The following is an 11,853-nucleotide window of genomic DNA, read 5'->3' as shown; positions in this document are numbered from 1 at the left end:
AGACATGTAGGTGCCCCCCATTCGTCCAGCTTGATGACACCAGAAAATCATATAGGAAGCTTCTCCTAGAACTCTTTCTCTACTCTACCTTCCTCTAGAACTGTTTCTCCACCACTGTCCCGTTACCTCCCTTTCCTTTCTGTACATCCTCATGGTGAGGACAGTCATGGTTCCAAGCCCGCTACCACTAGTTATGTGACCTCAGTCACGTTATTTAGACTCTGACCCTCAGGTTTCCTCCTCTTTATTTGGAGATAATCCTTGGCGAGATCATTTTCAGGATTTAAGGAAATCATCAGGTTCAAGCTCCTGGGATACAGTAGACTGTCTCTACATGTTGTTCCCTTCTTGCTACTCTCCTGTCCTCCCATGCCCACCCTTCCAACGATCTCATTCTCTGCACTGGCATGTGTGGTGTGGTTGAAGGCCCCATGGACCTTGGTTTGAGCCCCAGCTGGCCACGTTTGTGTTGTGGGACCCTGGGTAAGTCTTCGAACTCTCGTGGTCTTGGAGATTACTGTCAGATAAAAATGAGGTCACAGATACCAAATTACTTTTTATTCAAGATAAAGCTCTCCAAAAACTAGGAGAGAATGGTAATAAGAGAAATGGCCCTTGGATGAAAATGATCCTATAAATAAGATAAATCCACTGTATAATCAAAAAACTTTCAATAAGCATTTTCAGAGGGACCATTTTGAAATAGGAAAGTTAATTGTGAAATACCCAGATCTTGTACAGGATTGGCGGAAGGGAAAAGAAAACTGACTTGCCCCCTCTCTTATCATATATACAACTGAGAATGAACAAACATAGCCTGCTTCAATTCACTACCTTTGGCCACACTGAATGGGGGACTCCCAGGGGAAGCCAGTCCAGAGAGAGAGAAAGCCCAGGCTCTGTGGAGGAGGGGTCCCACCTTCTGAACAATAACAAGGCTGCTGCTCTGATGGGGAGCCCGTGCTCAGCCCAGGCTTGAGGCACGGACCAGATGCCAGGTTGGGCAGAGATGCTCAGGGTTTACAGAAGATGAACCCCCACACCCAGGCCGATCAGCTAGGATTGTTCTCTGTGGAGACAGAGCGAGGCCTGCCACAGGGCCCTTGTCTATCTTCCTCTATCTTGAGCACAGGGGCTTTGGACCTGGGCTCTTTAAAGATATTCCAAAAGTTTGGCCTACAGCCTCTTTTCATGGGAATTGAGCAACAGACCCAGCAAGGAGGAGCAATGGGACCTTAAATGACCTAAAAGGACACTCTTCATTCAAAAAGCCTGGCATCCAGCAAATTACATTCAGAAAAGGGATGCTTTAGCATGAAGGTCCTCTGGGTATGGGCTGCTTATGGGTCAAAGGTGTCATTTCAATGCCAGGGATCCCCAACATGTCATCATCTTGTCCTGGTCCATGACTGGAGCTAACGGGCCTGTGGGATATTTTCATTTCTGGCTAATGCGTTCAGAGTTGGAGTCCCATTTGGACAATGAGGACAATGAGGAGCCCACTTTGTTCTGCATCTCTGTTCTAGCGGATGGCACCTGCACCCTCAAGGTGACATTTCACAGCCTACGTCATCACAGCAAAAGGTCAACCTCGAAACCTCCCCAACAGAGGAGGAGAAGTATCCTTTGGCTGGATGCTCCAGAAAACATGGGTGACTCTATCACAGTCCAGAATATCCGTATCTTAATAAGCCTGATCTCTTCACCCAGAGTGCCCAGCAACCTAAGGCAGGTTGGGCTGCTATTGGTGGCCCATGGAGCAAAAATGTGGTCCTTCTCTAAGACCACATTGCCTTCAGAAAGTGAGACTGGCAAAATCGGCACACACAAGGGATTTGACTAGACTTCAGAGGGACTATACGGAGACAGTGACTAAATTTGTGACTGAGGAATTTGGCGATACCCCAAATCCCCATCAAAGTAACTTGACTGTGATATCGGGAAGGTAGAAACAGAATGCGATTATGACTTTAAAAGCGTAAATCTGCCTAGTTGCCTGTATAGGAGGCTATGCGGAGAAACCGGTTTGAAGAGACTAGAGCAGGTGGAAAAGAAGCCCGAAGTCTCAGGAGAGGCTGGCAGGGCCACCTAAGCAGGAGTGAGTGGGGTGGGTGGGCAGTCTCATAATTTCAGGAATTATATCAGAAGTATTTCTCTTGGGGACCACACAACTAATCTCATTTATTCTAACTTTAGGCTAACGAAGCAAACATTTGGATGGAATTTGTCTTCTCAAGTATATTTATCCACAAAGGAAGACTGTGCTTGCCATGACAACGTGGGTATTCCGGTCTGTTGGTCATAATTTGGGTATGTACATCAGTCTCTGAGGTCTGGTCAATGTGAATCCATTTGAGGAAGGGCAAGATCAGGGCCTCAGTGAATGTGGGGTCATTTGTGGCAAATGAGTCAGCTGGAAATACCCTTCTATTCACTCAGTATACAGTAATGTCAATAGAATATACAACATACCCACCCCCCCCCGCCCATGGTCTCATTTGCATATGAAGGATGGCAGGACCTAAAAGCCTGAATTATAACCAGGTAAAATAATTTATAAAGCAGTAAAAGCAAATAATACTTGGGAAAATGCATTTGGTTTTGACGGTAGTGGTGTTTTTCAAATTTCGGCATCCTATTGATTTTTCCAAAGTAATTTCTAAAGCAGGTGCCTCTTTGAAAATTGTTTCCCGCTTTTCTTTCTTTCTTTCTTTTCAAATTATGTCACTCAGCAGCTTCAGCAGACCCAAGCCCGACACGGATTTTCATATCCCACCACACAAGGACCACAAGAACCAGGCACGCTGCAGAGGAAGAATACTTGCCCAGAGTGGACCCAAACAGGGAGAGCTGGGCTGCCTCTTCCCTTCCCCCATGCCCCAGAAGATCTAAATTTAGTTTACTGGATATACTGCAATGACATTAACATGTTGCAAGAACAAGAATCAAGCAAAAGAGAAAAAAAGAAGCTTAATGTGATGCGAGGTATTTTAATGCCATAGCAACTATGATGTCTTCTCTATTATTCAGTTCACTTCCTCAGGTCGGGTTATTCTGCCCTCTCCTGCTCTTCCTGTTGCCATAATCAAATCAGGTCACCCTGAATTCGGGAGTCCTCTTCATGACTGCAGTCATGTCTATTTCCAGCAGGATGAATTTTCGCCATCTCTTCCTTTGCTCCCCGGACCTTTATTCGGTGCCCTTGATGTTCATTGTTGCTCTTTGCTGTGCACCACATGCTGTAAATGCTTGCCCTTCATGCACATCTCCTCCCCCACACCTTCTCCTCGCTGCTCCTCTCCCTGCCCCTCCCTCCAGCTTCTGCAGTTGTCACTAACACAGCCACTTGATTAGTGACTCAGTAATTCAGGATCCAAGCACCTTGATTCTCCTGAATGGCCCAAGTCTCTCTTCTTAGATTAAGATAAAGATCTCTCTCTCACCCCCCAGATCTGAGCGCTGTGAAGTTGAGATGACTTGAGTCTTGAATATTCAGTCTGTTAGAGTTGCCCTGGCTTCTTCCCCTTTCCCTTTTCTGTGCACGTCCCTGGGGCTCTTCACGCTCTACTTAACTTTCCCCAGGAAAAGAATTTTTAGAGCCCACTTACAGATGGAAAAACTAAGGTCCAGAGAGCTTAATTGCCCAGTCGCATGGTTTGCTCCTGAAGGATACAAAACCAATGGGGTGAAAATTCAATCAAATTGGCGAGCTCGGTGGGAAACAATCTAGTTAAGGGGTGAGCAGTGCCAAATTAAGACGTGATGCTTATTTAAGAGTTCCCTCACCCATCCTGCTCTTGTCTCCCTGTTGGCAGTATAAACAAATCATCAAAACAGAGCCAGGGTATCAGCCACAGTTCCCCCAGGACACCTGAGACGGTCCTGCCTTCTAAGATTGTGAAGGCTCAGAAGACCATGGTGGGGGGCGGGGGGAACCTCCAGACCTACCAGCATGGCTGGATGAGAGATCACTTATCCTGGAGTCACCAGCTCGGGGACACTGACCAGCACTAGTGAATCTCCCATGAGCTCCCTTTCCACTAGGTTTTTCACAATTCATTTATTGCATGGTGATGAATTGCTAGAATTTTCACCCCTAAATGTAGGAAGGTGCATAAAATACAAGATGCCTCTAAAAATATATTGATCGCAAGAGTTCTAGGAGTCCTATAAGCAAGCACCAGCCTTCTCTGGGGGAAGGATATGGGCAGTAAAATGAAGAAGATAACTCAGTATTGTGACTACTCACTGCAGAGGAAGAGGGACTTACGTTTCCCAAGCTGAGTGTGAAGAGAAGGGTATGTCCCAGGATGCCAAGGAAGCAAGACTGAGCAGCTTAGAAAAGTCACGTCTCCGTGGGAGTGTAGAGGCAATCCCACCCCGGCCCTGGCTGTCCCGGGTCCCGTGCGGGCCCCCTCCTCCTGGTGGGGCTCGCTTGCTGCGGTGCTCCTGGATCTGCTGAGTTAGGAGCTGGGCCCTGCTGCCGCCGCTGCATATGGTGATTAAGAGCTTGATTGATTTTCTAGCCCGTGACCACATTGGTGGGGACAGAGTACGACAGAGGAGAATGGCGGGGAGCCAAGTGCAAAGAGGGTTTATGAAATGAGCTCTCAATGAAGGACACTGTGGGAAAGAATGCGATGGAAGCAGATTGGGGGCCGGTAGATGTGGGAAAGTAGAACAACTCAAAATCACTCTTCGGACTGGAGCTAAAACAAAGCACTTCGCCAAAGCACAGGAAGACGATCCAGTCTGTGAGACTCGACCCTGTTTATAGAAAACAAAGTATTCATCTCTGCAAAATCATCGTGGACAATGCTTCACCTTCACTCTGTACCAGGCACTGTGCTGGGTTCTGGAGCTACAGATAAGAAGATGATCAGAAACATGCATGGAATGATTTGTCAAAACGTAAATGTATGTGAAGGGAACCATTAAAACTGTTTTGCCTAAACTCTGGGCCCAGAGCCAGCAGGGATGAATGGGAGGGGAAGGGGCCTCTGGCTGTGTCCCCACTGCCACTACTGGCTACCTCGGTGCAAATCTGAGGAAGGTTCTCAGGGAACTTTTATTCCCTGTTTCTTATTCTGACAGGAAGGCCCCGGGGGCTTCCCACCCCCCCCCCCTTACAGCCCAGAGGAGGTCTGCTTCAGGGATGGGGGCCAGGTGCAGGGCTCCAGGTGCTTCCAAAGCCTGGGTGGAAAGTGAACACTTGACAGGGTGGCGGGGTGGGGAACCTCACAGCACCCGGGGACAGTCGAACATCCTCCTCTAAACCTAAACTTGGGGCAGCACACTTGGGATGTGATTTCTCCCCACGCCCCCACATACCTGCCTGCATGTCTATGGTTCCACCTGTGTGTGGTGAGGGGCGATTTCTTCCAACCCACCTTTCACCTGCTCGAGCTCCCTTTGACTAAAGGAATCAATTATTTTTGCTTCCTTTACCCTTCAGCATCTTTTTTTGCCCCCTGGTAAACTGGAGAAGAAGATGAGGATCTGGTGTGTTTTTGCGCATCCATATCATACATAAGGGAGGAAATGATATATTTAATAGGGGGAATTAAGAACAAATAAAATTCAAAACCAGTGAATGACCAAGCTCAGTACCTGATGGCTTTTGTTTAAAAAAATCAGAAATAAACTCCTCTTTCTGCGGTTCATGTTTGAAAATGACGACATAACGTGGAGTGGTTATTTCATTCTCCACTGCAGGAACAGCTCTGTGTGGCTTTAAAGCCCAGGTATCTGCACTGGAGGACTTGAAGGAGGTGCAGCTTGAGCCAGAAGACTTCAGAGGGGTGTAGTCTAAGCCAGGGGACCTCAGAGTAATCTAGCCTCAGCCAGGGGCCAGGAGGGGGGTGCTCAGTGGTCAAGCCTCAGCAGTGGGGCTGTGTGTGGGGGCGCCCTCAGAGTGGTCAAGCCTAGGCTGGCAGAACTCTGAGTGGCCTAGACTAAGCTGGAGGGTTCCTTATACCAGCACAGCCTCACAGGAGGAAATCAGAGTGGTCTAACCTAAGCCAGGGGACCTCTGAGTGCTCTCCCCTAAGCTGGGGATCTCAGAGTCGTCTAGCCTAAGTCTGAGCAGCCTTATACCAGAGTAGCCTAAGCCTCTTATCTCCTGCAGGAGGAATTCAGGCTGGCAAGGGGAGGGGGCTCCCAGGCCCCCCCTGCAGGTCAGCTGCACCAGGACCCAAGTGTCCTGGTCCAGGACCCTTCCCTCTGTTTCTAAAGCAGTGAAAAGGGATTGAAATTCCTGGCAGTGTATGGTACGAGTGTCCAAGTGTCCGAGTGTCCCTAGCATTGTTCTTTTTTTTTTTTTTTCACAAAGGGAACATGAATTTAAGGAGAAACTCACAATACTCGATAAAAATATCTAGCATTTAAGCATAAAGCCAAAAACAAGGCGTGGTCGCCCGGGTGCTGGAAGTACGCTGAAATCCTGAAAGTCTCATTTGTTGTTCAGGAAACAAAATGGAGCAACTTTTCTCTGCTCGCTCCTGTCCCCTCCTCCCGTGGCTGTTCCTGGCAGATGCCCAGAGCAGCACCCTGTAATTCCACGGGACATTGTGTACATTTGCATCCGTTCAACCAGCTATTTACAGCCGCCCTTTACCGCCACCTGTAAGAGGCAATGCCATAACGAGTCTAAGTGGCTGGGCCGGGAACTGGGTGCCCCGTGACTTTCTCCACTTGAAGAGCCCGAATCTATGGAGTGGTTGGCCCTTGAAGGAACAAGGAGACAGCTGGGGCATCACACGTACAGGGCGGAAGGCGCGAGAAGGAGGCGCGCCAGACGGAGAGTCCTTCCTCGTTAGCTCCGCTCGGTGGCTCCTTTTCCATTACCGCAACCGCGAGGGGGAACCTGCCGGGCCTTCCGCGCGGCGTGTTTCCTGCCTGATAACGAGCCCGCTGCCGTTTGGATTTGCTGAATTTCTGAATCACCCGAGCCGCCCGACAGTCCCGAGGAGGGTGGGGGCTCGGTGCGCTGGGGTGGGAGCCCCAGTTCGGCGGAATCGGGGCTGGATGTCACCCCCTGGAGTCCAGGAAACCTGCTCACGGATGTGATGCCGCGACGCAGGGACACCTGCGCTCCCCTGCGTGCCGCACTCGTGCAGCTCCGGGTGGCAAACGGGGTGAAGTGGGGGCGAGGGCGAGAGGAAGTTGCGGTGCTGGAGCGTCAGAAACGCTGCCTTGGCTTCCCCTGCTCTTTGGAGGCTGTCCCGAGGCGGAGCTGGAGGGCTCTGCACGGCGGACTTCCAAGTTGCCCCCGCACAGCTGGAGGTCGGGAGTTCTAAGCCCCCCGAGGGCGGTGCCCCAGCGGTCCCAAGTACCCGCGAGAAGCCCGGTGCACCCGACCGCGTGCGGCGCTCGGAGCGCACCAAGCCGAGCAGAAGCAAAAGATAAACCCCGCTGGGCCCGGGGGCTGGCCGGCTGCGGCGCAGAGTCAGCGCGGACCCGGAGCGCCTTTCGTTTTAAGGAGCCTTACTTCTGGGAAGGGACAGGGAACTGTCAATCAGCGAGGGAGGGAGCGCACCGGCGCTGGGTGATGTCAGCGGATCATCTGCTCGATAACAAAGAGGGGGTATTACAGGAGAAAGTTGCAGCGGCGGCGGCGGTCACGGCGGCACCCCGGAGCCTCCGAGGCGAGGGGCCAGCGGGCGAAGGGAGGGGGGGGGGACGGCTGCTGCCGCAGCAGCTTAAGACCAAGGAATTGAAAGGGCTGTAGGGGGAGGCAGTGCGAACCAGCCCCGACTGCCCCTCCTCTTCCTCCTCCTCCTCCAAACTCGCAGGGTTCAGCCCCAGCGCTCGCTCAGCCGCCGGAGCACCCGGACGGACGGGAGGCAGCCGCGCGGCCCCGAGCTGGGCACGGTCCCCAGCCGCCATGGATAGCGACGACGAGATGGTGGAGGAGGCGGTGGAAGGTACAGCGTTTCTCTGGGGCTGGGGGAGGAGGCGCCGAGGGCTTGGAACGCGGAAGGAGTGGCGGGCAGCGACCGGCGCGGCGCCGGGCCCCGCGGCCCCCACTGTCCCCTACGCGGGTGGCCCGCTGCCCAGCTCGGGCACGGGCCGGGCGGCCACGGCCACGCCGCCGGGAGCGCGCACTGCGCGGCGGAGCGCAGGCCGGGAACGGGGTTCCGCCGGGCCGGGGCCCCCGGCAGGGTACGGCCGCTCCAGCCTGCCGGGCCAGCGCCTGCATCCGCCCTCGGAGTTGCGAAGCTGCCCCGCACTCTGGCCTCGCCCCTTTCGGGGATGGAAGGTGGGGGTGCGCGGGAGGACAACCCCCTGAGACCCGCAGCCTCGCGGAGCGCTCCCTCCCGCCCGGCTTTGGCAACCCGAGCCCCTCTCCGGCTGCCAGCCCTTTCCTTCCGCTCGCCGCTGCGACCTGCGGTGACCGCGGCCGCGTCCGGGTTCGTCCCCCGGCGCAGCGCACGGGGCCGACCCAGGCACGTGGCAGCCGCGGCCGGGGCGGCCGCTCTTCCGAAAAGATGAAATCATTGCAGGGCAACCACCACGTTCCGGACCCGGGGCTTGAACGCACGCCGACCGGGAGGCCCTCCCCTCCGCTGCCCCCGAGCGAACTCAGGCAAACCGCCCCTCCCCCTTCCTGCTTCCGAGCTCGGGTGCCGCCGCCGCCACGCTGTGCAGGCGCGCCGCAAGCCCTGACCGAAATTGCTGGGTGACACTTAACTTTCTGAATTCCATGCCGTTGGCTGTGGGTGATATCACCGCCTCGGTGTCGTGTTTCTCCGCCCCTTCTCTTCTAGCGCCCCTCCCCCGACTTTTCTCGCCACTTTGTTTTGCTGAGTTTCCCCACCTCTTTTTTTTTTTTTTTTTTTTTTGCTAGTTCTAAAAAGCGAGGTGGGGACGTTATACAATCTAGTTGTTTGTATCAGGAGATGTTATGATTTTGTAACAGTGAGTACTGGAAAATACTCCTTAGCATGTTTACTTTTTTGATTCCACCCCAGACAGCACGTCGTGATGTTTTGCAATGTTGTGTGGTATTATTCCAGAATATTTTAAACCAAGCGTCCAAGTAAATAACGTTAAGATTTTGGTTGAATCTGGTTTCTATCTAATTTGTATAAACAAGTTGTCACAAAAGGTAATGAAAAAGAAAGTAGCAACAATGTACAAATGCATAAGGATATATAGTTATTGCTACACTGGGAGAAGAAATCAATTTTTATGTTTTCATAAAACATAATTAATCCCTTTTGCAGTGATCTCGAGGTCTTACGGTGAGATTAAGTATAATAATAATTCTGAATTCTCTGGAAGATATCCATCCTGATGTAACTGTTAAAACTTATTTCTCTATGCAGCTTCAAAGAGTGTTAGGTGTTGTTGTTTTAATTTCACAATGTTGTGAATTCACAGAACTGTTTATCTAATAATCAAATTCAGTGTTGGGGGCTTCTGGCCCCAGAGACAGTGATTGAGAGGGTCCATTGGAAGCCTTCATTTAATTTAAATTATTGATTTCTTGTGCCTTCATGTTATGAAGGATAAAAAATGTGCTCTCTTCAAATTGTTAGGGCTTGTTCTCATTCTTCAAAGCTTACTTTTATTTGTAAAAATTTAATGCAAACCCTTGATCACAGGCAGTGCTCCCCAGGTTAAAAACCACATTCCTTTTTGAAGCTGTTTAGAAACATAAGGCCCTGTTGTTCATGGTCCCTGGGTTCCTTGCAGAAGGTGAACAAGCAGATTTAGAAATGTGTCTGTTGGTTAGTCCTTTATATAAACAAGGAAGAATCTGTTATATAGGACCAACTGTATGCATTACTGTCCCAAATCAAGAATATGCTTGAGGGTGAGGGGGTCACTAGTAATACTCATGCTGGCACAACTAGTTCAAGCCTTGAATGTTTGGGAGCAATCCAGGACACATGGTCACTCACTGTACCTGACAGTAAACAATGAGAGTAGGACAGAATCTTTTAGAGTCCTTAGAAGCATTTAAGGCTCAAACTCTGCTTAGTGGGTGTGTGTGTATACACGAAGTGAACTGTACCAGTGGGCTTTTCTCCAGCCATTGTTGGCCTTTCTAGTGCCATCTGTAACAGTCTTTGCTTATCATCTAACACGACCTTGGGAGACTGGTAAAAGGCTCCATAAACAGAGCCTTTCGTCTCCACAGTTCCGTTGTCTTCACTATTATGATCACTGCTGTAATTGTTTAGTTCTTACTGTGTTCAGACTCTGTGCTAAATGTTTCACACAAATGTTATCCACTCAGTCTTATGAAGTGGGCACTAATAGTATCCTAATTTTACAGGGGAGGGAACTGAGGTACAGAAGAGTTAAGAACTAATCCAGGGACACTCAGCGAGGTAGGAGATAGGCTTAGACCTCCAGAACCTCACTCCACCATACCAGACTGTCTCCCCACATTTTTCCCTTTTTTTTTTTTTTTAAGTTTTTAGTGAGTCAGTCAAATATATGCAATACTCAGTAACTGGGTTTGGAAGCAATAGTTAAGTACTATGTCAGTACCAGTTTTTATCACTGGAGAGCTTGGTTCTGACAGAGTTCAGTGACTTTCAGAAAAATATATTTGGGGGAAGAGAATTTAGCTGACAGCCTCTCCAACAGACATCGTTATTCCTCTTTTTCTTCTTCCTTAGCAATTTATCCTGGGGAAGAAATTGGTCTTCGCAGGAGTAGAGCTGAAATGTTGGTTCTGTCAGGGTGGAACCGTAGCCTGGGTAAAGTTCTAGGCTCTGAGTGGATGAATCCCGAGGGGAGGTGGCCAGTGGAGGGAGTAGCTGTTTACTGCTGCTGGGTAGGCAGCAAACCCTGGGCCTCAGAGGGCCCAAGAAAGCCACCTGAGATCCTGCTGTGGCTTTTTAAAAACTCTTCCAGGCTTATTAGTTCAGTAGGAAGTAGTGTTTATTACTAGATTTATTTCTTTGTCTACCCATAGATAACAAAGATGAATACATTGTGGTCTCTAATAGAATTTTAAATACATCTATCCTATCCAAACAGATGAATTATGGTGGTTGAGAGGAAGTAAAAATTACTTCCAGCTTGGGGAGGGAGATGGAGAAAGATTTCCCAGAAGAGGTGGTATGGAGTTGATTCTAGTGGAAAGGGGGCCTCAGTGATCGAACACAGAGGTTGGTACCTTGTCATTATGGAGGCACATTCAGAGACTAAACATTTGGTTCTGCCAGAACAGAGGGCCTGGGAGAAAAGTGGACAATAAGACAGGGGAAGAGGCTGTGTGTCAGAGGCTGAAAATGTGGATTGTGTGCTGAAAGCCATGGGACGCCACCGGGGCTTCTTAGAGCTGGGAATGACAGGAGCAGAGTTCTGCTCTGGGAAGGTGAACCAGCAATGGTGAGCAGGATAAGGGATCACCTAGAAGATTCCTTGAAATAATCCACATATGTGGTAAAGCAGGCAGGAAAAAAAAAAAAAAAAAAGAAAGAAAGGCTTGGAATAATATAGGAGATACTGAGGAAAAATACTCCAAAAAAAGCAAGTATCAGAATGTCTGAAAGTAGGGAGAGAGGATGAAAACAAGCAAGCCAGTATTCCACTGCCCGCAGCTCCTCAAAATACTAAAAATATTTTTAAGTCCCCTTAGTATCTTATCCTGCCTGTCTCTAACAAGGCTGGCTCGTGCTCTGTACTTGGGGAAAATGCATGCCAAGTGCACTGGTAGGACCCCTTCCCCGTTGGCCACGCACTAAAATTATGACCCTCTCAACTAATAATTGAGGTCTCACGAAGAAATATTCTCAAAAACCAAAGTATGCTTTTAACACCCAGTGTAAATGCATCATCGTGAGGGGCCTGTTCTTTGCACTAAAAAGAATCAGTTTGCCTTTTATTATT

At 49.9% G+C, this 11,853-nt stretch overlaps 1 protein-coding gene across 2 annotated transcripts in view; it reads left to right on the top strand.

Moving 5' to 3' along the window:
- Positions 1–6,764: 6,764 nt before the first annotated feature.
- The window catches only part of SETD7 (SET domain containing 7, histone lysine methyltransferase), a 44,836-nt gene continuing 39,747 nt past the window's right edge, over positions 6,765–11,853 (top strand). For both annotated transcript variants that reach the window (XM_080795625.1, XM_080795626.1), the window contains exon 1: positions 6,765–7,925. In XM_080795625.1, the coding sequence (XP_080651751.1) occupies positions 7,886–7,925 (40 nt within the window). In that variant the 5' untranslated portion in view covers positions 6,765–7,885. The remainder of the gene's footprint in view (positions 7,926–11,853) is intronic.

This window comes from Martes martes (assembly GCF_963455335.1).
Source record: "Martes martes genome assembly, chromosome: 2".
NCBI lineage: Eukaryota > Metazoa > Chordata > Mammalia > Carnivora > Mustelidae > Martes > Martes martes.
This window is presented reverse-complemented; position numbering and strand designations above follow the sequence as displayed.